General features: G+C 58.9%; 1 protein-coding gene and 1 long non-coding RNA gene across 10 annotated transcripts in view; one reads left to right on the top strand and one right to left on the bottom strand.

Annotated features, from left to right (window-relative positions):
* NAV1 (neuron navigator 1) overlaps nucleotides 1-23,594 on the bottom strand; it is a 231,926-nt gene that overhangs the window by 83,042 nt on the left and 125,290 nt on the right. For 7 of the 9 annotated variants that reach the window (XM_023632539.2, XM_070255879.1, XM_070255877.1 and 4 more), the window contains 2 exons: nucleotides 6,652-6,754; nucleotides 1,623-1,988 (listed from right to left, as the gene is read on the bottom strand). In XM_023632539.2, coding sequence (XP_023488307.2) covers nucleotides 1,623-1,988; nucleotides 6,652-6,754 — 469 coding nt within the window. Of the gene's footprint in view, nucleotides 1-1,622; nucleotides 1,989-6,651; nucleotides 6,755-7,960; nucleotides 8,086-23,594 lie in introns of those variants that run through there. The other 2 variants (XM_070255883.1, XM_070255884.1) reach the window with 1 other exon arrangement.
* On the top strand, nucleotides 5,153-12,154 carry LOC138921574 (uncharacterized). Its single transcript, XR_011434246.1, has 2 exons — nucleotides 5,153-5,296; nucleotides 7,617-12,154. It is a non-coding gene; the product is annotated as an uncharacterized lncRNA (long non-coding RNA).

Below are 23,594 nucleotides of genomic sequence, written 5' to 3'. Positions count from 1 at the left end.
CAGCCTGTATGGCCTGCCTGTGTGGCCTGCCTGTTTGGTCAGCCTGTGTGGCCTGTGTGGTCAGCCTGCATGGCCCGCCTGTGTGGCCTGCCTGTGTGGCCCACCTGTGTGGCCTGTGTGGCCTGCCTGTGTGGTCAGCCTGTGTGGCCTGTGTGGTCAGCCTGTATGGCCCGCTTATGTGGCCTGTGTGGCCTGCCTGTGTGGTCAGCCTGTATGGCCTGTATGGTCAATCTGTATGGCCCGCCTATGTGGCCTGCCTGTGTGGCCCACCTGTGTGGCCTGTGTGGCCTGCCTGTGTGGTCAGCCTGTGTGGCCTGTGTGGTCAGCCTGTACGGCCCGCTTGTGTGGCCTGTGTGGCCTGCCTGTGTGGTCAGCCTGTGTGGCCTGTGTGGTCAGTCTGTATGGCCCGCTTGTGTGGCCTGCCTGTGTGGTCAGTCTGTGTGGCCTGTGTGGCCTGCCTGTGTGGTCAGCCTGTATGGCCTGTATGGTCAATCTGTATGGCCCGCCTGTGTGGCCTGCCTGTGTGGCCTGTGTGGCCTGCCTGTGTGGTCAGTCTGTGTGGCCTGTATGGTCAGCCTGTATGGCCCGCCTGTGTGGCCTGCCTGTGTGGCCTGTGTGGCCTGCCTGTGTGGTCAGCCTGTGTGGCCTGTATGGTCAGCCTGTATGGCCCGCCTGTGTGGCCTGCCTGTGTGGCCTGCCTGTGTGGTCAGCCTGTGTGGCCTGTGTGGTCAGCCTGTGTGGCCCGCCCGTGTGGTCCCTTGGAGGGTCCCAGCAAACCAAAAAGGAAGAAAAGAATAGCGGTCAGCTGAGAGATGCCCAGAGACCCTTCCAGAACCCCTGCAGCAATCGGGCCTCAGGGCTTGGAACAGTTGGCCAGGACCCCTTAAGCCCCAGACTTCTTTCTTCCTCTCCTCTCCCTTCACTCCCCAGACTGTCACCTGTGTCCAAGCTGTTCCACAGGCCCAACCCTGTCAACTGAGGCAGAACAAGAGAAGAAGATGAGGGTCCCTGTGTGGCATAGACAGGGGTGGGGACCAGGAAGCTGCATTAGGGGCAGAGGTTTGTGGAGGAAGGAACCTGAGGAGTAGAAACTGAGGGCCACGGGGGAGGGACAAGGGGGCTGGGGACCCTGGCGAGGGGAGCAGAGAAAACACCACTGCTCCCTTCTCGGGGGCTCCCACCTCCACGCTCTCATTCTCTCTTCTTCACAGCCGCCCAGGCAGACATGGGACATCATGCTCTCTTGACAAATGGGCAAGCAGGTTAGGGTGTCCAAGGTCCGCCCAGAGCTAGCAGAGAGCTGGGGCGAACACCATTGTCCAGGCCCTTCCTGCTGGCCTTTGGAGGACAGAGGACCCGGGAGGGAGGGGCGGGCACACCAGAGAATGATGGCCACAGGGCTCGGGACGGAGGCCCCACCCACACCCCAAGTCTAGAACGTACCCCATCAAACGTCAGGCGCAGTCACAAGCATGTGCCAAGGCCCGCACAGCCCCCCAGTCACAGCCCAGCAAACCCAGACCCCTGACTCCATTCCCCCCCCACTTTCCAGGAATCCCGTTCCGACCGGCTTTCTGTGGTCCTCCCCGGCTCCCTCCCCAGCATCCAGGGCGCCGCCCTACCCGGTCGTGATGTCGTCGTCCTCCGTCATGGTCTTGCCCATGAGGTCGCTGTCACTCATGTAGCCGGACTTGAGGTCCACCTCGTCCGAGTCCAGGGACTCGACCAGCTCCAGGCGGGAGATGTGGCTGAGCTTGCTGGGGCTGCGCATGGGCATGGTGTGCGAGTACTGGGTCCGCTCCCCGTGCATGTACCAGGCGGGCGGCCCCTCCGAGCGGCAGCTCCCGCCCACCGAGGGTGCGTCGCCAGCCTGCAGCCGAGGGCTGGACTGGCCATAGCGCCAGGACAGGGGGGACGAGCGGTTGGAGAGGCTGGACACGCTGCGAGGGTTGGCGTCGTCGCTGTCATAGCAGGTCATCTCCAGGGAGCTGGGCAGAGAGCAGAGGGCACTGCTTTACTCTTGGGCACGGCTGCTCTGCGCCCCGTCTGCCCACACTGCACCCCGGCAAGGCCCCCTCTCCACCTGCCCATTCTCCTTCTCCAGGGGCCTCTCACTGTGGACGGCAGCCTGTTCCACGTCAGCTCAGGTCATCAGAGGAAAGTGGCTAAGCCTTGGGGAAACAGTCTGACATATTGCTAAGGGCCCAGGTTGTGTACTGCGGCCTGGGGTGGAACCCTTTTCTACTGCTCGCTAGTAAGTGAGCCGGAGGAGGCGGAGCAGCCATGCCAAGCCTCCGTCTGCTCATCTGTGAAATGGGATTACAGCACGACAGTACTTCACGGAGCTGTAAGAATCACGTATGTAAAGACCTGACACGGTGCCTGGTCCACAGAAGCTGCTCCCTAAGCAAACGGGGCCGGTGAGGCCTCCTGGAGAAGCGGAGAGACTGGTCCCCTGAGCTTAGAAGGGCTCCTTCCTTCTGTTCAGAGTGTGACCATCTCCTCTTTTCTACTAACGAGCTGAGGGCCGGTCAGTTCCCCAACTGGAGATAGGGAAGTCTGCAGTGGGGTTCCGAGAGTACAAGAAAAGCTTTGGGAGCCTGGGAGGTATGGCTGGTTCCCAGTAAGACCAGTCCAGCCCAAGGCCTAGGCATCAAGGGAGGAAGCAGAAGCTCCTCAGAGGACAGAAGTAGCTTTAACTGGACAGAGGAGAGCACACGGGCAATGGACAGATGAGGGGCGAGGGCAGGAAGTCCAGGGTCCCAAGCTGCAGGCCCCACTGGCCAGGGGAGGGAAGCGATGCCCAGGTTAGTGCTGGACGGTGGGAGCCTAGGGGCATCTGGGAGCTGGCAAAGCAGGTGCCTTTCTCCCTCGGGGGCCAGGGTGGCTGCAGCAGCGAGCACAGTTGAATCTGCTTGGAGAGGTGGCCTGGATGCGGGTTCAGGCAGAAACAGATAACCCCACCCAGTGTGGCGAGGGTGCCCGCCCAAGTCAGCCGTATGCAGGGGCTCAGCAGCTTGGCCTGACTAAACCAGACGGGGTTGGGTAAGTGAAATAGGATCTGGGGGCCATGAATGCTGGGCAGCCATGCAAGTGCAGGAATCGTCCCTCTGAGAACATGTCCATTTCGTAGTCACCCTGGGGGTTAGGAGGGGAGCTAGACATTGATTTTTCTATTCTTGTTTTTATAAAGTTTCTTGAAAAAAGAGAAAAAGCTTGTCAGATTGTCTCTACCAACCCTGAGGAAACAGGGTTTTCTTTTTCTTTTTTTTTAAATTTTCTTTTCCTTTTTTTTTGAGGAAGATTAGCCCTGAGATAACAACATCTGCTGCCACTCCTCCTCTTCTTGCTGAGGAGACGGGCCCTGAGCTGACATCCATGCCCATCTTCCTCCACTTCATATGTGGGACGCCTGCCACAGCATGGCTTGACAAGCGGTGTAGAGGTCTGTACCTGGGATCCAAACCGGCGAACCCCGGGCTGCCGAAGCAGAACGTGTGAACTTAACCACTGCGCCACTGGGCTGGCCCCAGCAGGGTTTTATTTTTGATCAATGGAAAGGGAGGGAACCGAATGGCCCTTGACCCTGGGCCTGATGGTCGCTGTGGAAGTCCTGTGGTGAGCCGAGGGACCCTGGCTGGGCAGGGCAATGAGTGACCGCTGCTTCTGACCCTTGTGTGTCTTCCTGACCTGGTCCACAGCCGGCTTCTCCCCTCCGGGCCCTCCTTTGTGTTCTGCATAACTTTGTCACACGCTGTGCTATTTCTGTTTCGAAGGACCGTGGCCCTCGGAGAGAGTGGACGTTCCCCGAAGGACAGAATGTGGTCCTGCTGACGGTCTGCCTCGCTCACCACCGCACTTCAGTGCTCTCGCAGGGCCTGGCGTGCAGTGGGTGCCGGGGACGAAGCGATAAGCAGCAAGCCCTCGACGCATGCGCTGGGTTGAAGAGCGGGGATATTCTCGTCGTGACAGTTCAGGATCTCGTGCAGAAAGTGCTCAGTAAAAACAGGCTGCACGACAGTGCGATGAGGAGGAGAGGGAAGAGGAGGAGGACAACCACAAAGCCGGGATGATGTAGGGCCAGGTTTTGAGTTAGTCTACACCACGGTAATAAAATTAGTGCCGGGCGTGGGCTGTGCCAAGCACCCCGATGCCTCAGGCCCGTGCCCGGCCCACGTCCTGTTTCACTCTCTGCACTCGACATGCCTCCTGCTTGATTTCACTTTTCCATCCTCCAGACACGTCTCTGGACATCTCTAAGTCGGGGGCGGGGGGCGGATTCTAGCTCAGCGCTGCGGTCCCCGACCTCCAGTCCCGCCCGCATCCAGCCCTTGGGTCCTGCCTCTCACTGGGGTGGGGACGGCGGTGGGCCAGGAGCAGGCAAGGGAGTTTCATTTCCTCTCTGGCCCCAGCCCCCTGACCCAGAGCCAGTAGAAATAGAGGAAGCAGAACAGGAATAAAGGTCTCTGAAAAGGAATTGAATCTAGAATGAGCCTGTAGGTTCCAGAGTGGAAATAACCTTGCTGGAAGCACACCCTGGACTGTCAGCCTCAAGGACGGAGGCCGTGTTTGTCCTGAGGGTCAGCGGCTGACCCGGGTTCTAAGGCTGCTGGATGTAGCACCCCCTCACCCCCATCAGCCTGGGTGACTCTGTGGGACTCCGGCAAGCGTCCCCTCTCTCCCGCCTCTGCATTCCTTCTCTAACCTGGGGGGTCTGTACGAATCCTGTCAACTCTGGGGCTGAGGGAAGGGCTGAGGGATGGAAAGCACTTTGAAAACTAAAAGATCCATAAAAATTCAAGGGATCACTGTTTGGGCTATCAAAGTGTGGGACAGGAATAATCTAAACCAAAGGCTAAGAGAGGAAGTGGCTCTGGGTCCACAGTAAACAGAAAAGCCAGCCTCAGGGCTCTTGGTTCCTTTCCCGTAAAGGGAGACAGAAGCCAGAGGCCTGAGCTCTCCCCTCAGACCAGTCAGCCTGATGCAAAAGGCTCTCTCAGGCTCCCTCTCCCCTCACCCCCTGCCCAATAGGAAAGCAAACAAGGCTGCTGGGGTCAAGCCGTCCTGCTTAACCTGGGGGCTGGGGGCCGGCTGCTCAGACTCAGGGCCCAGGAGGCTGAGCTGCTGCCCTTCCCCTGCAGTGACTCACGCGGGGTGTGACACTCTCAGCAACTCAGCACTTTCTGCCTTCTTTGGCATGGAGCTGGAGGGGAATTGTGCCGAGACTGCTTCCAACAACTTCCCCGGCTGGGGGATGGAGGACATTCAAGGTTTCATCTCCCGGGCCCCTAAAATGGTGAGCCAAGCTGAGCCAGACCCACCCTTGTCCCACTTGGGTTCCTGCTCAGGGCTGGGAGGGCTGGAGGCTGGGGACATGTAAGGGGCCTGAGTCCCGGGCCTCCTGGAACCCCGCCATCCACCTCCTTGGTCACATCCCTTTCGGTAGTCAGGGTCCTCTGGCCTGAGAAGGGGGAACCCCAGAGAGTAGGGGCTTTGATTTATCATTTAAAGTATTCCAGATGTTGGGGAGCAATGGGCTGAGTGTCCAAGATGGAGGGTGGCATGGGGCTATGGGGAGGAGCAGTGGAGGCGGGGAGAAGGGTGGTCTTAAATAGGAGAAGTAGAACCACTGGGTGGATGCTGCTGGCCCCTGATTTAGTTCCACTTCATCGTCACGGCAATCCCATCACAGTGGACTGGAATGATTGAGAGGTAATGAGCTCTCTGTTGTCGGAGGTATGTAAATTTAGTCCGGATATCACTTGGCCACACACGGGGCTAAGAAAAGCCCCTTTCCCCCCATTGCCCCCACATCCCAACTTTGCTCTCATTTTCCAACCCCAAGAGATGGGGAGGAACCCATCTCCAGTCCAACTGAGAGGCTGCCTAGTCCTGTCGCAACCTTCCTCCTCCACACCCCCAATGATTTCCCAATCCTGGCTGTCTGCTCTCTCCTTCTACCCCTCCGAGTGTCGCCCGGCCCTCTGTCCCCCTTGGAGCTGACAGCATGAGCTCATCTGGGCAGCTCAGGGAGCCAGGGAGGAAATTCTGAGTCATGGCAGAGGCTGTGGCCAGGATGCGCTCCAGGGTGCTGTGGGAGGGGTAGATGCTGCACAGCTGGAGGGCTGGGGTGGAGAGGCGCGCCCACATGGCATGGGAGCGGGCGACATGGCCTGGGCCCTGCTGGGCACTCAGGGCTCCCTCAGCCACTGGCAAAGGGAAAAGGTCCCGGTGTCAGAAGGTGAAGGCCATGCTCCTGGAATCCTGGATGGAGGGAAACTTCAGAACGGTGGGGGGGAAGCATGGAGTAACCCCTGTGACAAATGTGGAGACGGTGTCTCCGGAGGGAACGTGAGCAGTGGAGTCACACCCCGACTCTCGTGGTTTTCAAGATTATTTGCCTAAAAGAAAATGAACGCAGAGCTCAAGCGGAGGGCAGACAAAGCCAGCCCTCTTTGCCCAGAGATGGCTGGATGCCCCTCTCCCTGAGGTGGCGGCCCCGGGGGGCTCCCAATGTCTGTGCGCTGCAGCCGGTCACCTGCTGACCTCTCGTGCCCACGCGGGGGTCTCGAGAGACCCCGGGGCCCTGCCCTCCAGAACGGGAGACGGAAAGAGGGGGCCGCGGGCATGACCCCTCTGCAGCTCGCGTACCTGTGAGTCACCTGGGACCCCCGCAGGCTGGACATGGTCTCCTCCAGGTTCTGCCGAAGATCCAGGACATTCTGCACTGTCCTCTTCCTCTGGGACTCTGGGTCTGGGAGGGAGAAAAGAAAGAGCCGTGTGAGTGACAAGGACTTGCTGCTAGGAGCTTGAGGGGTCAGGGGAGTGGGGACTGACCAGATCCCCAGAGGTCGGTCTCTGGGGCATGCTGGTCACTGCCTCTCAGGCCCTCCTAAAGGGCCTGGACACAAGCCCTTGAGCCCTCTGAAGTCTCAACCTCATAAGGGGATGCAGACACGGGGCCCCCTGTGTCCGTGCACTCCTCCCAGATGCCCCCAGCCCGAATCACCGCCTCTGCCCCGGCTTCATTTTGGGGAGGCCCTGCTTCTCAGAGCAGAGGTCGTGGGGAGGGTTTCTGTGGCTGACGGCAGTTGCAACACCTGCCTGAAACCACATCTCCAGTGATGTGCTAGTAAATGTTTGACGACTGGCTCCTGGAGGTAGGGACACGCCAGTGTGCACTGTTTGCCCATTTCCGTGGTGCAAATCTTCCTACCACGGCTGCTTCTAAGCACCAATGTGATGTCACTGACCAGAGTCAGGAAGAGATGCTAACGGTGGGCTCTGGGAGCTGGTATGAGCCGGTGTCAGCAGACCACACCCCCTGAGCCCCAGGCACTGAGTGGAAACATCAGAGATGCTCCATGGGGTCCCAGGAGATAGTTCAGAAAGAGCCTCCTAAAAGTGCCATCTTCTGGAGCACGGACTGAGCTCTGGGCAATTCAGACTCCAGACAAGAGGTGCAACGCGGGAGGAGGATGCGTGCGGCTGGCCCCACCCTCAGAATCCTGAGTGATCCCGGTCCTTTTATCCAGCCTGGGGTTTCCAGGTGGGACAACAGCCTGGACACATGAGAATCTACAACAGCAAACAAATTTCTCCCACTTCCTTTCCAGGTGGAACACCATGCAAAAGACTGAGGGGTACCCGAGCGGGAAGAGACTGGAAGAACTCGCTCCTTCTTTCCATCACCCCACCTAGGAAATCCTCAAACACACATGTTGTGCCAGGAACCACGGTAGGCCCTGAGGATGCTGAGAGGAAGAGGGCCTGGCCCTGCCCCATGGACCCAAAGTCACTGGAAGGGATCAAACTTTCAACGCCTCCCGGAAAGTCCATCTATGGGACAGAGTAAGGGACCCACAGAAGACGATGGCAAAGCTTCGAGAAAACCCGAGACCTCAGGCTCCCAGGCTACTTTCCTGCCCTCCATCCTCAAAACCCTCTGCGATCTTCTCACCAAGGCCCAAGTGCCCAGTTGGTCCCTCCGCCACCCACAGACTCAGCTGGAGCAGGAGGCTCTTCTGCTTCTTCGTCTTCTTTTTCTTTTTTTGCTGAGGAAGACTGACCCTGAGCTAACATCCGTGCCCATCTTCCTGTATTTTACACGTGGGATGCCTTCCACAGCATGGCTGGATAAGTGGTGCGTCAGTCTGCACCTGGGATCTGAACCCACGAACCCCAGGCTGCTAAAGCAGAGTGCTGAACTTAACTGCTACGCCCCTGGGCTGGTCTTAGCAGGAGGTTCTTTTAGCCGCCAAGGGGAACATTTCTGAACCCTTTCAAAAGACATTTTTTCCCCAAGATTAAGCTCAAGCCGGCTGGCAGGCACTGCCCTGTCCTGTGGGCTCAGGGAGGCTGGTAGGGCGGGCAGGGAATGGGGCGGCACCACCCCCTCCAGAGCATTCCAGAGAACCGGCTCCACACCCAGACCAGGCCGCCTCTGCTTTCCCTCCCCGGGAGCCTGTAGAAAGCTGGTGGTGGTGGTGGTGGAGCGGGTGGTGGCTCTCTCGTGGTCAGCACCTCGTATCCAGCCTCCATGCTGGTGGCAAGGAGAAGGGACAAATGGCAGGCCTCCATGCCAGGCACCTGAGCTCTGCCCTCAGCCTGGCATCACCTTCTACGGCTGCCAGTGCCCGTTTATCCTGGCAAGTGTCACCTCGTGAGTTGCCCCATGGCTTGGACTGATGGCTTGGCATGGAACACAGACAGGATCAGAAAGTGTATGTATATATTTTAAAGCTTGGTTCTAAAAGGCCTATGCCAGGACGAAGAACACGGTACCAAAGATGTGGGTTCCAGGCCAGGGCAATGCTTTCTATGAGTTTGGCAGAGATGATGGAAAAGGCGTGCTCTCCAAGAGATGCGCGGGCCCAAGAGGAAGTTGAAGGTTTGCTCCGAGGCGTCTGCGCGTGCCTGCCCTCTGCAGGAGTCAGCGAGGTGAGTCCCTACAATGTCTACGGCAGACACGTGCTGCTGTCCCCATTCACGGACGAGAAAACGCGCTCAGGGAGACGAAGTGAGCAGCCCAAGGTCACACGCCCGGCCTGCAGCACAGGGCACAGCTGAGTCCAGAAGAAGCTCGTATTTCTTCTGATGTGTCCCAGGGCACCTGCGCCGTGAGCATCACGCACGGTGAGGGCGCAGAGCAGGTGCTCACTGAGCATGTCAAGAGTGGACGGATGCTACACCATACAAAAATACAAAAAATACATAAAAGGAGAAGGGATGGATGCGTGCCCCTTCAGGAAGATGTCTTTTAAAGGAAGAATACTTAGCTCACCGGGTGGCCAGCCGCCGGGTCCCTCTGTGCCCTAATGCTCAAGGGGCAGAGACGGAGAGGTGGGGACCTAGAGCTCCTAGACTTGCCAAAAATTAGAGCCACAGAGTCCTTGGAAGGAGAGACAGGAGGGTGAGGTCCAGGGAGGGGTGACCGGCCGGGGGCTGCAGAGAGATGCTGATGGAAGAACACCGGGCCCCAGACAGCCTCCCCCCAGGGGGTAGGTTTGGGGCATGCAGAGGAGGAGTTTGGGACAGAGGTGACTTGCTGGGGTGACTGGGATCCCCTCTCCGCTTGGAGGCCTGGATGGTCCTGCAGAGGCATGCCCAAAGCTTGCTGGGTGCCACACCCAGCAGTGTCCCCTGGTGGTCATCCTGAGCATGCCACCCTGGGGGGTAAGGCTCAGCTGGGGGGGTCTGGCGGGTCAGGGTGGGTCTCAGCGGCTCCTGACAAGTCTGGCTGTGCTCCACACTTGTGGGTGACGGACACGATCCTGGGGGTGCAGCAGTAGCCCCAGGATGGGAGGACTGACAGGGATGCGAAGGGAGGGGCTCGGGAGCTCCAGACCCTGCAGACAGTCCGCCTGGGGTGGGGGCACTGGACCCTTGCATCCTGACGCCGATGCAATTCTTTACATTTTTAGCTCAAAAATAGAAATAAGTTGCATTTGTCAAAGAATTCACCCCACCCTTCCTCCTTGCCCTCTCCTGACCTTCACCCCATCCACCCCTGACATCCAACCCAGGCGTAGGCTTCACCCCTTCCTCACTGTCTCCCGGGGGACAGACCAGGGGTGGTGGCAGGGGTCAGAGACCGTCTCACACCACCGTGTGGTGAAGAGAACTGGGAAGCTCAGCCATCTGTTTTATCAGCTGAGTCATGATGTGCGGAGCCCGCCTCTGCGTGTCTTTGTCCAAAGCTTGGATGTGAGGTGGGCCCCGGGGACAAAACCGAGCACAGACCAGCAGAGACAGAGGGGCCTGGTGGCTCCACTGCTCCCTCGGTGTCCGTCAGCCAGAGATGCGCTCAGGACACTCCCAGCCTAGGTGGCACCTGTGTGCAGACCAGAAGCCTCTCCAGCCGACTCAGCTCTCATCGGGGCCCACACTGGCCAGCAGGACACGCCTCGCTCCTTCGTCAGATGCCCTGGTCAAGACACAATCACGGCCTTCCTCTGAGCGCCTGGGTGTGTGCGCTGGCTCAGCTCCTACAGCACAGGGTCCAGCTGCCAGAGTGGGGTGTGTGCGTGTGTGTGTGCGTGCGTGTGCGCGTGTGTGTGTGCGTCTGTGTGCGTGTGTGCATGTGTGTGTGCGTGCGTGTGCGTGCGTGTGTGTGTGTGTGTGCGTGCGTGCGTGTGTGTGCGTGTGTGTGTGTGCGTGTGCGTGTGTGTGTGTGCAGCAGGGCTGGAGGGAGGCCAGGTAAGGCTCCTGGCAGTTCTGGGGGGACACAGATGTCCCTGGCTGCCACTCCAAGCCTTTCCCAGCAAATGGAGCAACCGGGGAGGATGCGTGTGCTCTCCTCAGGCTCAGAAGAGAGCAACAGTTCCCCCAGTCCAGCCATCCCCATGGTAACTCACAGGCGCCATGAACAACAGCATCTTCCCAGCATGCACTAGGGCACTGCAAGGCGGGAGGTCTTCCTTTCTACGCACCGTTGCCTCTTACGCAAGACCACGGAGAGCATACTGTCTTGGTCACTTTGGATGAAGGACCAGCAGTCAAACAAATCCGACACGCGGGTGCACGACACGCAAATGCAGATGACGCCCGGCTACCGAATGCTCCTCCAGACATTCATGCCTACTCGTGGTGCAGCCGGCAGGAGGTCTGTGGAAGCCCTCACGTCAGAATCGTGCACACACAGTTCTGCCATTCTGCAGACGCAGGCATGGAGATTCGTGTGGACGTGTCTCCCATTGCAGGTGAGGAAGGAAAAGCACTAAAGCGATGGAGAGGAGAGATTTAACCTTGAGAGGGGTGGTGCGCTGGAAGGATGCTGGTAAACAGGGTCCTTCTTTCTGCTCCGAAGTCAGAACCGGGGAAACAGGCTTCCCCAGGAGGGCAAGGCATAAACTTGCGAACCAAGACTGAAGCACAGGGCAAGAACTGAGAGTGTGGTGCAGAGGCAAGAACACAGCTCTTAGAGTCAGAGAGACCCAAGTTCAGACCCCGGCACTGCCTTTTCCCAGCCTGTCTGACCTTGAACAAGACCTCTCCCCTCGCTGCAGTTTTCCACTCTGTAAGATGGGGAGAACCATGGTACCCACCGAGTAGCGTCCTTGTGAGGATGAAAGAGCTGATTCATGTAAAATGCTTAGCGTGGGGCCTGGCACACAGTAGGTGCCCTATCAATGTAGCACGTGTTTGTCGGAAGGCACGGGGGGGGGGGGTAAGCGATGGGCGCACACCCAGGCGGGGGCTGGAGCCGGCTCTGGGGCTCTCTTGTTTGCGGGTGGGCGGTGCCACCCACAAGGTGCGGCTCAGGGAGACCCAACATCCTCCTCTGGGACCCCGCTCTGGCTGGGCGAGGCCCTCATACTCGGGTAGGGAGCAATGAGGTGATTGCAAAACCTTGTCCCTGAGTCATCAGGCCTGACTCCCTCCGTGCGGTAGGGACACCACATCTTCAACCCTGGTCCCTTGGAGCATCTCAGCTCTGGGCAATGTCCGGCCTCAGGGGCCTTCTCCGGCCATCAGTCTAAAATCTGATGTAGCAATGGATGGTAATAACCCCAACAGACTTGGGGATGCACAGGAAGGAGGAGGGACCCGAGGGGATCTGCCACCTAGCAGTCAAATTTCCCCAAGTTCTGAACAGTTTTAATTATTAGCTGACAATTAAGTAAACTGCAATAACCATCTGCTGAAACCTTAATTGCCTCGACCAGTGTTTCAGAACTCGCCGGTTTAGCCCAGGGCAGGGGCCACAGACAACAGCGTCTGCGTCTGACATCTGGACTGGCTGTGAGGCACTGGACTGGGGGGAGCCAACAGGAGGAAGGGAAGAGAGGCAAGAGGAGGAATCCTGTCCAGTTGTGGCACTTCAGAGTTCGAGAGAGTCTCTGCCTTTCCTCTCCAGACAGGGAGGAACAATGGATCGCTCAGGCACAGCGTCACCAGGTGGTGGATGGCGGGGCAGGGGGCTCCTGAGCCAGGGCTCTTTGCGCCAGAGCACTGCCTCCTGGTCCGCATCGTGGGCCGGGGCTGAGACGCACTGAGATGTGGCACCAGCGGGGTGACTGCAACGTAAATTAGCCATGTGGGACGGTCTGGGACTGGATCCACCTAGAAATCCAGGCCAGACGCAATGACCTGGAAAAGGAACGATTAAGCACCAGACACACACACACAGACACACGCACACACACACACACTCTTGCAACAACTCCCTAGAAGAAAAACAAAAAAAACCAAACCTCTCCTGACTCCGTTAGACCCCAAGGGGAGCATCCACATCTTCCCTAAATTCTACAATTTGCCACAGTTTGGGATCCCAGGACACACAGGTCAAACACCATTATAATAAAAGCCATTACAACACAGATATCTCTCTAACAAAATGATTTCCAGCCCCAGCCGGTGGGCCACCTCCTCCCGACGACACTTAGCACGACATCGCAAAAGATTCTCGGGAGTTTGTTCCATCACGTCGCCACCAGTATTGCAGATGCTCATTTTGTGTCAACACCGATCCCAATGTCTCTGGGCGTCGGAATGATTTCTATCCCTCCCCTCTGCCCCAGGACATCAACCGTCCAAGTCCAGCCACAGCGGGCAGTGCAGGCCCACCCCCGTGCACCCCTTGGTCTTCTGATCCAGTCCAGGTCTCCGCCCACTGCTCAGAGGTTGCCCTGGTGGGTTTTGGGGCTCCCACAGCCTGCGACTCTGTGCTGGATTGACTCCTCCCTTGAGTGTTCAAAGGCTCTGTCCTGCGTGTGGCTCAGGGACGGATGACCCAGCACGCAGATCCCCCCTGCCCTCAGGCTGAACATCCCCCGTCCACCCCTTCCTCACCATCTGATGGCCCCAGAGGCCCTGGAAAGCACGCTGCGGGGCCTCCACGCAATAGGCACCCCACTTCCACGGAGCACGCAGGCGGGGGGCTATTTATTCTGCTGCTAATTCTTTCATTTCGCTCATCCCCCCACGTAAGTCACAATATTGTCAGAGGCGGCTGTCACAGAATCCTGCAGCGTGACGAATCGCATGCTTCTAGTCGCTGAGCAAGCCTGCTCCCCAGAGGGGCTCCCACGGATTTCCATCCTCGCCCCGGAAAGTCCCAAACCCTCTCAACTAGCGAGTGGACCCAGCTGGAGCTGAACGCTCAGTGACCCTCCTCCTATGCGTGGGACAGAACACCTAGAGAGACCCAGGAACTAAAGACAGAATGTGTTGGCCCCATGGATGTGTGAGGCAGGGCAAGGAAAACCACGAGATGGAAGCAACTCTGGGGCCAGGGAGAGGGGCATGCACGGTCACCCCTGGCCCGGAGCTGCCCGGCAGGTGCCTCTCCAGATCACCCACAGCTTTGACTCTGAGTGATGAGGACGCTTGGATCAGAGATTCCCAGTAATGAGTCTCCAAGGGGCGCTGGGCGAGGAGGAAGTATGAGGCAGGGAGCGTGCGAAGGAGGGCAGCTCGGGGCACGTAGAGGTCTCGCTTGGTTTTCCCGAGCCACACACTAATTAGCTGTGGAGCCTTGGGTAAATTCCTCCCCCTCTCTGGGCCTCAGTTTCCCTGTCTGTCAAGTAAGGGAGGTGGGGTAGGGGATACCCAAGGTTCTCCAGCTTTGTGGGTGGCTGATGCCCCAGAAGCATCTTTCTCCCAGAGTGTGTTAAAAACGCAGGTGCCGGGGTGTCCCCCCCGAGAGATGAAGATGGAGCAGGTTGGAGCTGGGGCCCGGGGGTCTGCATTGGTGCAGGCCCCCAGTGTGGGTGAGTGATATCGAAGGTCCCATTTTGGGAAACCCTGACATCCTGGTGCACACCCCCGGAACAGGATGGCCATCGCAAACCCGGGGCTGGATGTCCTGATGCCCGGTTGCCGGGCCGTGTCCTGGGCCTTGGGCACGCATCTGTTGTCTGTTCTCCAGGAAAGCCACCCCTCCATCTCCAGCCTTGCGATAAGAGGAGTCGCCCAGCCAGTCCAGCCCCTCCAGGTCTCTGGGGCTTGCTGCTGGGGAAGGCCACCAGGGGGCGCTGCCGGGCCTCCGCGGGCCTGGCCGTGCCGCAGCCGTGGTGCCGACGACGGGCATCGGTCCTGCTCACTATTGGGAGCGGCGGCCCAGAGGGTCCTTTTCCCTCTGCATTCTGCTGAGCACACCTCCCTTCCTCCTGGGCTCTGCCCTCCTAGGGCGGCCATCCTTGCCACCCCCAGGCCTCGCTGTCCAGGCTGGACTCTCGTCCTGGGAGAAGAGGCCAGAGTTTGCAGCATCCACTCTGGAGAGCCTGCCCTAGTCCTGGGGAGAGCGAGCAGGGCCCGGCCTCCGGGGTGAGCCCACCGGCCCTGGGCACGAGGGAGGGGACCTGTGGGCTTCACCGGGCAAGCTCAGATTCAGGGCAACCAAGTTTCAGGGACACCCCTGGCTGGCCTTTCTGCTCCAGTGCCCCGCAGACCAAGTGCTGTCTGTGGGGAGTGGATCAGGGTTCAAATTCTTGCTCTGGAGGCCTCGCTCTGCGATGTTGCTGAGGCAGGAAGCTTGGCTGACGAGGAGAGAGGAGAGTCGCCCCCTGCCACTCCTGGGCGGTGCCCAGCCTGGCCCTTGCTTGGGGGAGAGGGCAGGAAGTGAGCCGGGGTCCGCCCCGCTCCGTCAGGGCCCGGCTCAGCCTGTGAGCAGGTGCAGCCTTGGAAGGGCGCTTGGAGAGCAAGGATTAAGGCTCCGGGGGAACGCGATACCTCCTCAGCCACTTCTTAACATCAGCGCGGATGTCGCACAGGGAGGGACTTGCTCCGTCCAGGGCGGTCCCTGCCAAGGGCTGCAGGACCAGGAGAGGGCGGAAGGGTTTGCTGAGCCCTGTCTTCTCTCCTCCTCTCGTCCCATTTCCCTCTGAAGGTTAGGCTGTAGGATCAGAGAGAGGATTCTGGAACATCAGTCTTCTCTTGTTTAAATGCTTGGACTCGGGGCTCAGCTGGGAGGGCGGCCTCCTGCAGAAAGTGGCCTGCCTGCCTCAGCCGGGACTCGGCCGTTCCCCGACAGGCCGCCTCCCCCGCCGGGTGGACCTCACGGTTTTACTAGAAACGTTTTCATTAGCGATGCTGCCAGAGTCTTCCCGCGACGCCCTGCTCCACGGAAGTGGCTGCTGCCGGGAGCTGGCGTGGTCGTTATGGCAACAGTTCTCGCAGCAGAGAACCAGCTGCGGGGGGGGGGGGGGGGGGGGGGGGTGCGCAGACCCTGGGAGGGGAGCCCCGGTGTGCAGGACGATCCACCGTCCCCGGGGGTTTCTGGGTGGGATACTAGTGATACCAGCGTCACTAACTCTTCCGCAGTGCCCCATGTTGGTCCTTTTCTAGGGCTTTCTGTACGTAAGTCCATTTCATCTTCACGCCAACCCTTCGAGGCAGGTCAGTAATCATCCCATTTTACAGTGGAGAAAAGTGAAGACCAGAGAGGTGAAGGAAGCTGCCTGAGGCACACAGTAGTAAATGGCAACGCCAGAACTGGAACACGATGCTGGAGCTAGAGCTGCCTTGTCCACTACGGTGGCCGCTAGCCACAAACGGACAGAGAGAGCTAAATCACAAAGCACAACATTCGCCCTTTGCAAGTGCACAAGGCAATGGTTTTTCAGTACATTTTGCAAAGTTGTACAACTATCACCATCACCTAATTCCAGAACATTTAAAAAAAAATTTTTTTTTCTTTCTTTCTTTTTTGAGGAAGATTAGCCCTGAGCTAACATCTGCTGCCAATCCTCCTCTTTTTGCTGAGGAAGACTGGCCCTGAGCTAACATCCGTGCCCATCTTCCTCTACTTTATAGGTGGGACGCCTGCCACAAGCATGGCTTGACACGTGGTGCCATGTCCATACCGGGATCTGAACCGGTGAACCCTGGGCTGCCAAAGCGGAATGTGCGCACTTAACCGCTGCACCATCAGGCCGGCCCTCATTCCAGAACATTTTTATCACCCCAAAAGAAACCCCACACCCATTGGCAGTCTCCCCCCGACTCTCCCCTTGCCCCAGCCAATCTACTTTCCATCTCTCAAGATTTGCCTATTCTGGGTATCTCACACAAATGTAATCTTAAATATGTGGCCTTTTGAGACTGGCTTCTTTCACTTAGCGTAATGTTTTCTGGGTTCATTCCTGTCGTAGCAAGAATCAGGACTCCATTCCTTTTCACAGCTGAGTAATATTCCACACCACATTTTATACATCCATTCAGCACGTGATGGGAATTTGGGTCATTTCCACTCTTTGCCTATTTTATGAATAATGCTGCTGTGAACTCTCACATGCAAGTTTTTATATGGACACGTTTTATTTCTCTTGGATATATGCCTAGTAGTGCAACACTGGGTCATACAGTAACTCTGTGTTTAACATTTTGAGGAACTGCCAGACTGTTTTCCAAAGTGGCTGCACCATTTGGCATTCCCACCAGCAGCGTATGAGGCTCCAACTTCTCACATCCTTGCCAGCACTTGTTACCACCTGGTTTTTTAAATTATAGCCATCCGAACGGGTGTGAAGTGGTATCTCACTGTAGATTTCATCTGCCTTTCCCTAATGGTGAATGACATTGAGCATCTTCCACATTTAAATTAATTTAAAATTAAATAAAATTTAGGGGCCGGCCCAGTGGTGTAGCGGTTAAGTTCACATGCTCCACTTTGGTGGCCCGAGGGTCACAGGTTTGGATCCCGGGTGCAGACCTAGCACCACTCGTCAAGCCACGCTGTGGCAGGCATCCCACTTAAAATAGAGGAAGATGGGCACAGATGTTAGCTCAGTGACAATCTTCCTCAAGGGAAAAAAAGAGGAAGATTGGCAACAGATGTTAACTCAGGGCCAATCTTCCTCACGAAAAAAAAAATACATAAAATTTAAAATTCAGTTCCTCAGCTGCACCAGCCACATTTCAAGTGCCCAACAGCCACATCCCCGCATTGGCTAGTAAGCGCCACAGCACAGACAGGACCTTCCATCACCTCGGAAAGCCCTGCTGGACAGTGCTGCTGGAGCCCAGGGCCTGGTCGGTGCCAACATGCCGGCCTTTTCTCTAAGGCGTTTGCCTCTGATTCCCTTCAAGTCCGGCAATTCCCTTTTATAGATGGGGCCCGTCTTGAGGCTCCTGACCCTGAGGCCCAGAGCGGGTGAGGCTGAGAGTTGCCACAGCACAGCACTGGGGTTGGAAGCAGAACAGAACCAGCTGCCGCGGCGAGGCTGGCATTGGCGGCGGCTTCAGTCAGCTGCACCGGCACGGCTCGCTCTCACTCCCCGGCCAGACCCCTCGCCAGGCCTGCCCCTACATCCCTGACATCACTTCCTTTCCCAGGCCCCCCAGTGGCCAAGCGACAAGAGGCGTTGCCTCTGCAGACGCAGCTCTTCCGACGGGGCGGACGCCGTGCCCGCCTCTGCCCGCACCACAGCTCCAGGCGTCGGCTCTCCAGGCGGCAGACGCCTCCCCAGTTCCCCAACCTGGACCTTTACAGTCTCTTCCTCTAGATGGGCGCCCACCGGACGACCCTGGAAGTGGCCGTGCTTCAGGAGGGGCCACGTCCGGTGGACAGACTACCACTGCCTCGGAAGCACCAACGGATCCCAGAAGCCGCCGCTTCCACCTCAGCCACCCGCGCAGCGGCCTGCCCTCTGGGGGCCTGCAGGGGGGCGCTGGCAGGCGCAGCTGTGGGCAGGCACCGTCTGGGCCCAGGGACTGAGCTCCTCTTGGGGACAGACTAGAAAATGATGAAGCAGGCATGGGCTGGAGCAATCGGGGAGGGGCTCCTGGAAGAGGTGGCCACTGATCTGAAACCAAAGAAAGGGAAGGAGTGAGTCTGGCCACCGGCAGCAGAGTAAGTCCCGTGTCCAGGATGTGAACCATGTGGCCAAGGCTGGGCCTCCGGAGAGAAAGGGCTGGCTCCGGGCATCAGACGACGGAGGCCACGGGGCAGGGAGCTGGCTCCACCACCAACCAGCTCGTGACCCTTGGCAAGGTACTTAATCTCTGGGCTTAGTACTCCCACCTGTGAAATGGGATCGTGGCACATAATTCCAGAGCTGTTGTCCAGATTTCACGTCCTTCCCCTGCCCTGGACTGTGACCTCGGGGAGGGCGGAGTCATGTCATATTCGCTTTGCATCCCTACGAAACCCCTCAAACACAGCAGGTGCTGCACACATCGTTTTAAAGCCATATGAGGGAGAGGGTGTGGATTTGGCGGGGGTGGGACGCAGTGGGTGACAAGGCAGATGTGGGGGGTGACCGTACAAGGCCTGGCCAGCCTGCGTCCGTGCCAGCAGAGATGCCCATGCTGCAAGCCCAGAGGAGCGCGGACGTTAATTCCCATGAAAAATCAGAGCTGGGGTGAGCCCCCTGGGTCGTTTAACAGAAGGGGAAACTGAGGCCCAGCGGAGTGGCTTGGTCAATGATGACACGTTGCCGGTTGATCTCAGAACCAGGCTGGGGAGTGGATGAGGGGGGGGGCGGGTTTAAGGAGGATTCTCCGGGAGGACGCTGGGGAGGGGTATGGGCCGCACAGCGCTGCCCCAGAAGGGGGAGGACCCCGTCTAAGGGGGCTGCCCGCCCCGCCCTCTGCCCCAGCACAGCATCTGTTCCCACATCAAAGAGCCGTCGTCCGCACGCCTGGCTGCCCCCGTGGGGATTCCCATTTCTGGAAAAGCCTTCTGTGTCACCAATCCCCTTGACCCTCTGCTGCCCGCCCCTGGGGGCCCTCGGGCTCAGCCCATCTGCCACCAACACGTCTCCCCACCTCCAGGATGGTCCCCACTATCTACTGAAAGGACCCGGCTGGGACAAAGGCCAAGGTCCCCGCCCAGGGCTTCAGCACAACCTGAAGCAAGAAGGAGCGAGGTGAGCTCTCAAGGAGACTTCAGTTAGGAAGGCAGACCGCCTACAGGGAAACTCAGGGAGGTCCGCCCAAGGGTTATTAACACGCAAGCGGTGTTCCCCGGGGCAGGAAGGGAAGAAAACGGTATTTTCTCAGTGTGTTCCGTGTGCTGAGCACAGTGCTGAGCATGGACGTTCATCCTGTCCTTTCACACAACAGCCCGGAGCGGGAGTGTAATTACGCCCATTTTACAGACATCGGGCTCAGAGAGGCCAGTGAACGCCCTAAGGTCACACAGCTTGAATAAGCGGTACAGAAGGAATCTGAATCCAAGTCTGACTCTGAAGTCCGTGCTTTTTCCAAAATAAATTCTAAACGACAATAAGGACAACAGAGCTGGACACCTGGAGGCCCTCCCTGGCGGACGTGCTGGAACCGTACTCCTGAGAGATCACGGGAAGGGGCTCCGTGGAGTGAACGAGACAGGACCGCCAGGAGTCAGGGGAGTCACGGGCCACAGGCCAGGTCGGCGTTTCTCCGCCTGCAGGACTTGGGGCCGCCTGCCAGTCCGGGCCTGGTGGCGGTCACCACTCCTGCCCCCACTTCCTCGGGGGAGCCCTTTCTCTCCGCTGGGCCGCGTCCCAGCTCTGGAACCTGTGAACCTTCTGGCCTCCGAGGAACCTTCCTGGAGCGTCTGGCAGGCAGGTTGTGCGGCCTGTCTGCCAAGACCGACGGCTGTGCTTGGCTGTCTCATCAGATGGCTCAGCATTCTCCCCTTCCCGTGCAAGTCCAACGTGGGAGCCGGGAACCAGCTGCAGCCAAAAGCAGGGCCCGGCACCTCTCCCTGCACCCCCTGCCTTCTCCTTCACGGGTAACACCTGTGCAGGACTGGAGCCCCCCATTCCTGACCCTGTCCTGCCCCACTAGCTGGCCTCTCACTGGAGGAGCCAAGGGGTGCCCATGCATCTGGAAGGAAGCTTCAGAGGCAGGCTGGAAGCTGAGACCCCTGGGTCTAGTGCCTGGGAGCAAGCTGCTCAGCCCTTCTGGGCCTCAGTTTGTCCTTCTGAGAGAAGGAAGCAACACCATTCCCACACTCCTGACCGAGGGGGAGGGATGTGAAGAGAGAAAGGACGTGAGCAGGAGCTTATGCACCATGCATTCTCCAGAGCAGCGGGCTGAGCTCCCACCCTGGTCCAAGGCTGGGGCGGGGGGAAGGCTGGGGTGGATCTGGAGAGCCCAGGACCCATATCGCAGTGAGGCCCAGGAGGGTCAGGAAGCGGCAGTGGAGGACCCCAGGGCTTCTCCCAGTCCGCGCCCAAGCCCGCCAGGCCTGCATCCAGCCCAAGGGGGCCCAGGCCCCGTGCTGCAGCCACCAAGCTGCTTAAGATGGTCACCATTTGAATGGAGCCAAATTCCCGGGAAAAAGTCTCCCTGGAGAGATTTCCAGGTCTGCCATCCACAAATCCCACCTCAGCTGAGTGACAACACATCCCTCCCGTGTGGAGCCCCAGCCCCTCCCCACAGCCCACCTTTCCCCCGCCGGCCAGTGGATCAGTGTTCTTGGAAGAACCCAGGATGGGGCCCTCCAAAAGAAGCACAGAGATAGGGCGAGGGGGAAAGACCCTACTCTGTGTGCTGACTAAGCTCCACACACGGGGGATGGCCAGCCTGTCCCAGGAGGTCCTTGGGGTTAGAGGTGGGGGCTGGGGAGGGAGTGGGCACAGGCTGTGAGCTGCCCACACTCCGGACAAAGGTGCAGTGAGGGCGTGGGTGAGGCCCCGGGAGAGGAGGGTGCTGTGTGAGGGCCCTTGGGTGGGCACCGGGAGGTAGTGCCCTGGGTGCACGGAGAGAAGCCAGGTGCCCTCCGCTGTTCACCTTCCTCCCTGGTGCAAAGGAACGCCCTGAACCCCGACAGGGGAGGGCAGGAGGCCTGTGCACAGACGAGGCTGGCCCAAGGCGAGGCTGGGCGCAGAGGAAGTGGACAAGGAAAACCAGTACTTAACGCCTCAATTCTTGGGACTCTGTAGACCCCTCTGGCCGAGCGGATTGCGTCTGCCCTCTACCTTTGGAAGTGAGGAGGCAATCTCACATTTATGAACTGCCTACTGTGCACCAGGCCCTTTCCCACCCCTTAGGTTGTCTAAGCCCCACAATAATCCCGTGAGACGGGCACTGGGAGTTTGCAGCTGTGGAGACGACAAGCCATCTGCCCCAGGTCTCAGTTTGAAGCAGCAGGGCTGGGATTCGAACCCCAGCCTCTCTGCCCCCCAACTCCAGCACTCACCCTCGTGGCCACACTGGCGATTCTGCATCTCCAAGTCACAGATTTTCAAGGACAAAGCAACCTAAGAGGACCAGGGCCCAGAGCGCACGCCCTTGGAGCTATTCTTGGCTCCCCTGATTAGCCTCTAAGATCTGTCAATAGGACGCGCCTCTTCTTAGGGCCACACAGCCGACCGCCTGCCGAGGCCATGGTCCTGGGACTCGTCCACGGCCTCGGTCACCGGGCTGCCGCTGCAGCCTGGCTGCTGGTCCAGGCCACGTTGTCCCTGCAAATGATCCCCAGCCCATCGCGGGGCAAGAGGCCCTGGCAGCTGGTGACCCCTGACCCCATCCTCCCTGGGGTCATCTATCTTTAATGAGACAGAGGATGCAGAGGGGGCACCCCGGCTCAGGAGGAGGGAGGAGAGAGGAGACGGGGGACCCGTGGCCAGTGCGCAGCTCCCGCTCCAGTCAGCTCGTCGTTTCTTTCTCCTTCAAAGGACAAAGGGAGCCGCTTGGCCCTCTCGGCTTCCCGGCTGTTGCCCCCACTGCCCACGGCAGGGAGCAGTGCCCTGTGCCCCAGCCCCACCTGGGGCTGCTCCTCCAGCGCTGCACTGACTGCAGTTGCCATGGGAACCGCGGCCCAGGCTGCGCTCCTGGGGACTGGCCACTGAGCTGATGTCTGCGTGTGTCCCCTCCTTCACCGGGAAGCCAAACGGGGGGGACATGCTGGGCAGAGAATTCTGCTCAGGAGTGCCAAGCTCTCTGGTGGGAGGCTGGGTGGCTCACGTGCCTTCAGACAGGCCCATCCCCCGTCCACCCTCTGCCCACCTTGGGCCTCTGTAACGCGAGACTCAGTATCCCTCAGAAGACATTCGCATCCTTAGCCCGGCGTTCAAGGCCCTCTAAGATAATTTTTTGGCCTGTCTTCCACTTTCTCCCTTCATATTCCCTCCACCCATTCAGGCTTCCCTCTGCTGCCTCCCTTTATTGCACCTCTGCATGCTCCATCCCCCTCCTGCTCCCATCTAAAGGGCCCTCCTCGCTGGGTGACTTCCACCCACGCCTCTCCAGTTCAAGTCACACCTCCTCTAAGAAGCTTTCCCTGGCAACTCAACGGTCACTTCTTCTTCAAGCTACGGACAACGTGATGTCCCTCGTCGCCGGAGAATGCAGACTAGCCTTTACCTGGCCGCCTCCCCTCGGGCAGAATTCCCTGGCCCTGTCTGAGGGTCCATGCGGGACCTGTCTACACAGGCTCATTATTCTTCACACGTCCACCTGCCCCGGGGTAAGGACCACATGTCACCCATCCCTGAACACCTGGCACCCAGCACAGGGCCTGGGATGCAGCAGGTCCTCACGAAAAGCCTGCTCCACAAACGCATCCCCGGGCATGTTGCCGGGGTACCGCTCCACCCCCCCACCTGCCACACCTGTCCTGCCTCACGGCCTGGCCTCTCGGGTTCATAGACAGGCAGGGGGCAACCTCGTGTCCCCACTCCCCACCCTATGGCCTCCCCCTCCTGCACTGCCCGTTCCCCCTCCACACCATCTCGTCTCTCCAGCTCACATCCTTCAGGAAACTTCTGAGCCATCCCCCCACCCCAATTTCCCAACCTACTGTCTCAGGTCTCGCCTCTGCCTCTCAGACTCCAGCAGCCACTCTCTCTGCCAGTTTCTCCTGGTTCTGTGAGTGTCTGACCTGACTCTCCAAAGGCAGGGACCATGTCTTTCTGGCCCGTCTCTGCGGGTGGCTAACCCAGGGCTCTGCCACTGGTCCTCCCGCAGACGGACTTCAGGAGAGCCTGCTCCGCGGGGGCCCGGGGCACACCTGGCTCATGCAGGCATACGGGGGCCTCTGTCTTCCTCCCTGACATCTCGGCCTCTGTCCTCCTCATCAGACACAAATCAGACGGAAATGCTCCCCTGACACCATAAACCCTTTTAATGGAAATCAGGAGCTCACTCTAAAGATTTTCCTGCGTTTTCTAGGCCATTATGAAGCCCTATTACCAGGCAGCCACGGTGATTTCCCTGGG

This window comes from Equus caballus, chromosome 30, assembly GCF_041296265.1.
Source record: "Equus caballus isolate H_3958 breed thoroughbred chromosome 30, TB-T2T, whole genome shotgun sequence".
In the NCBI taxonomy this organism is placed as follows: domain Eukaryota; kingdom Metazoa; phylum Chordata; class Mammalia; order Perissodactyla; family Equidae; genus Equus; species Equus caballus.
The sequence above is the reverse complement of the archived record's forward strand: the minus strand, read 5'-3'. Positions and strand labels throughout refer to the sequence as shown.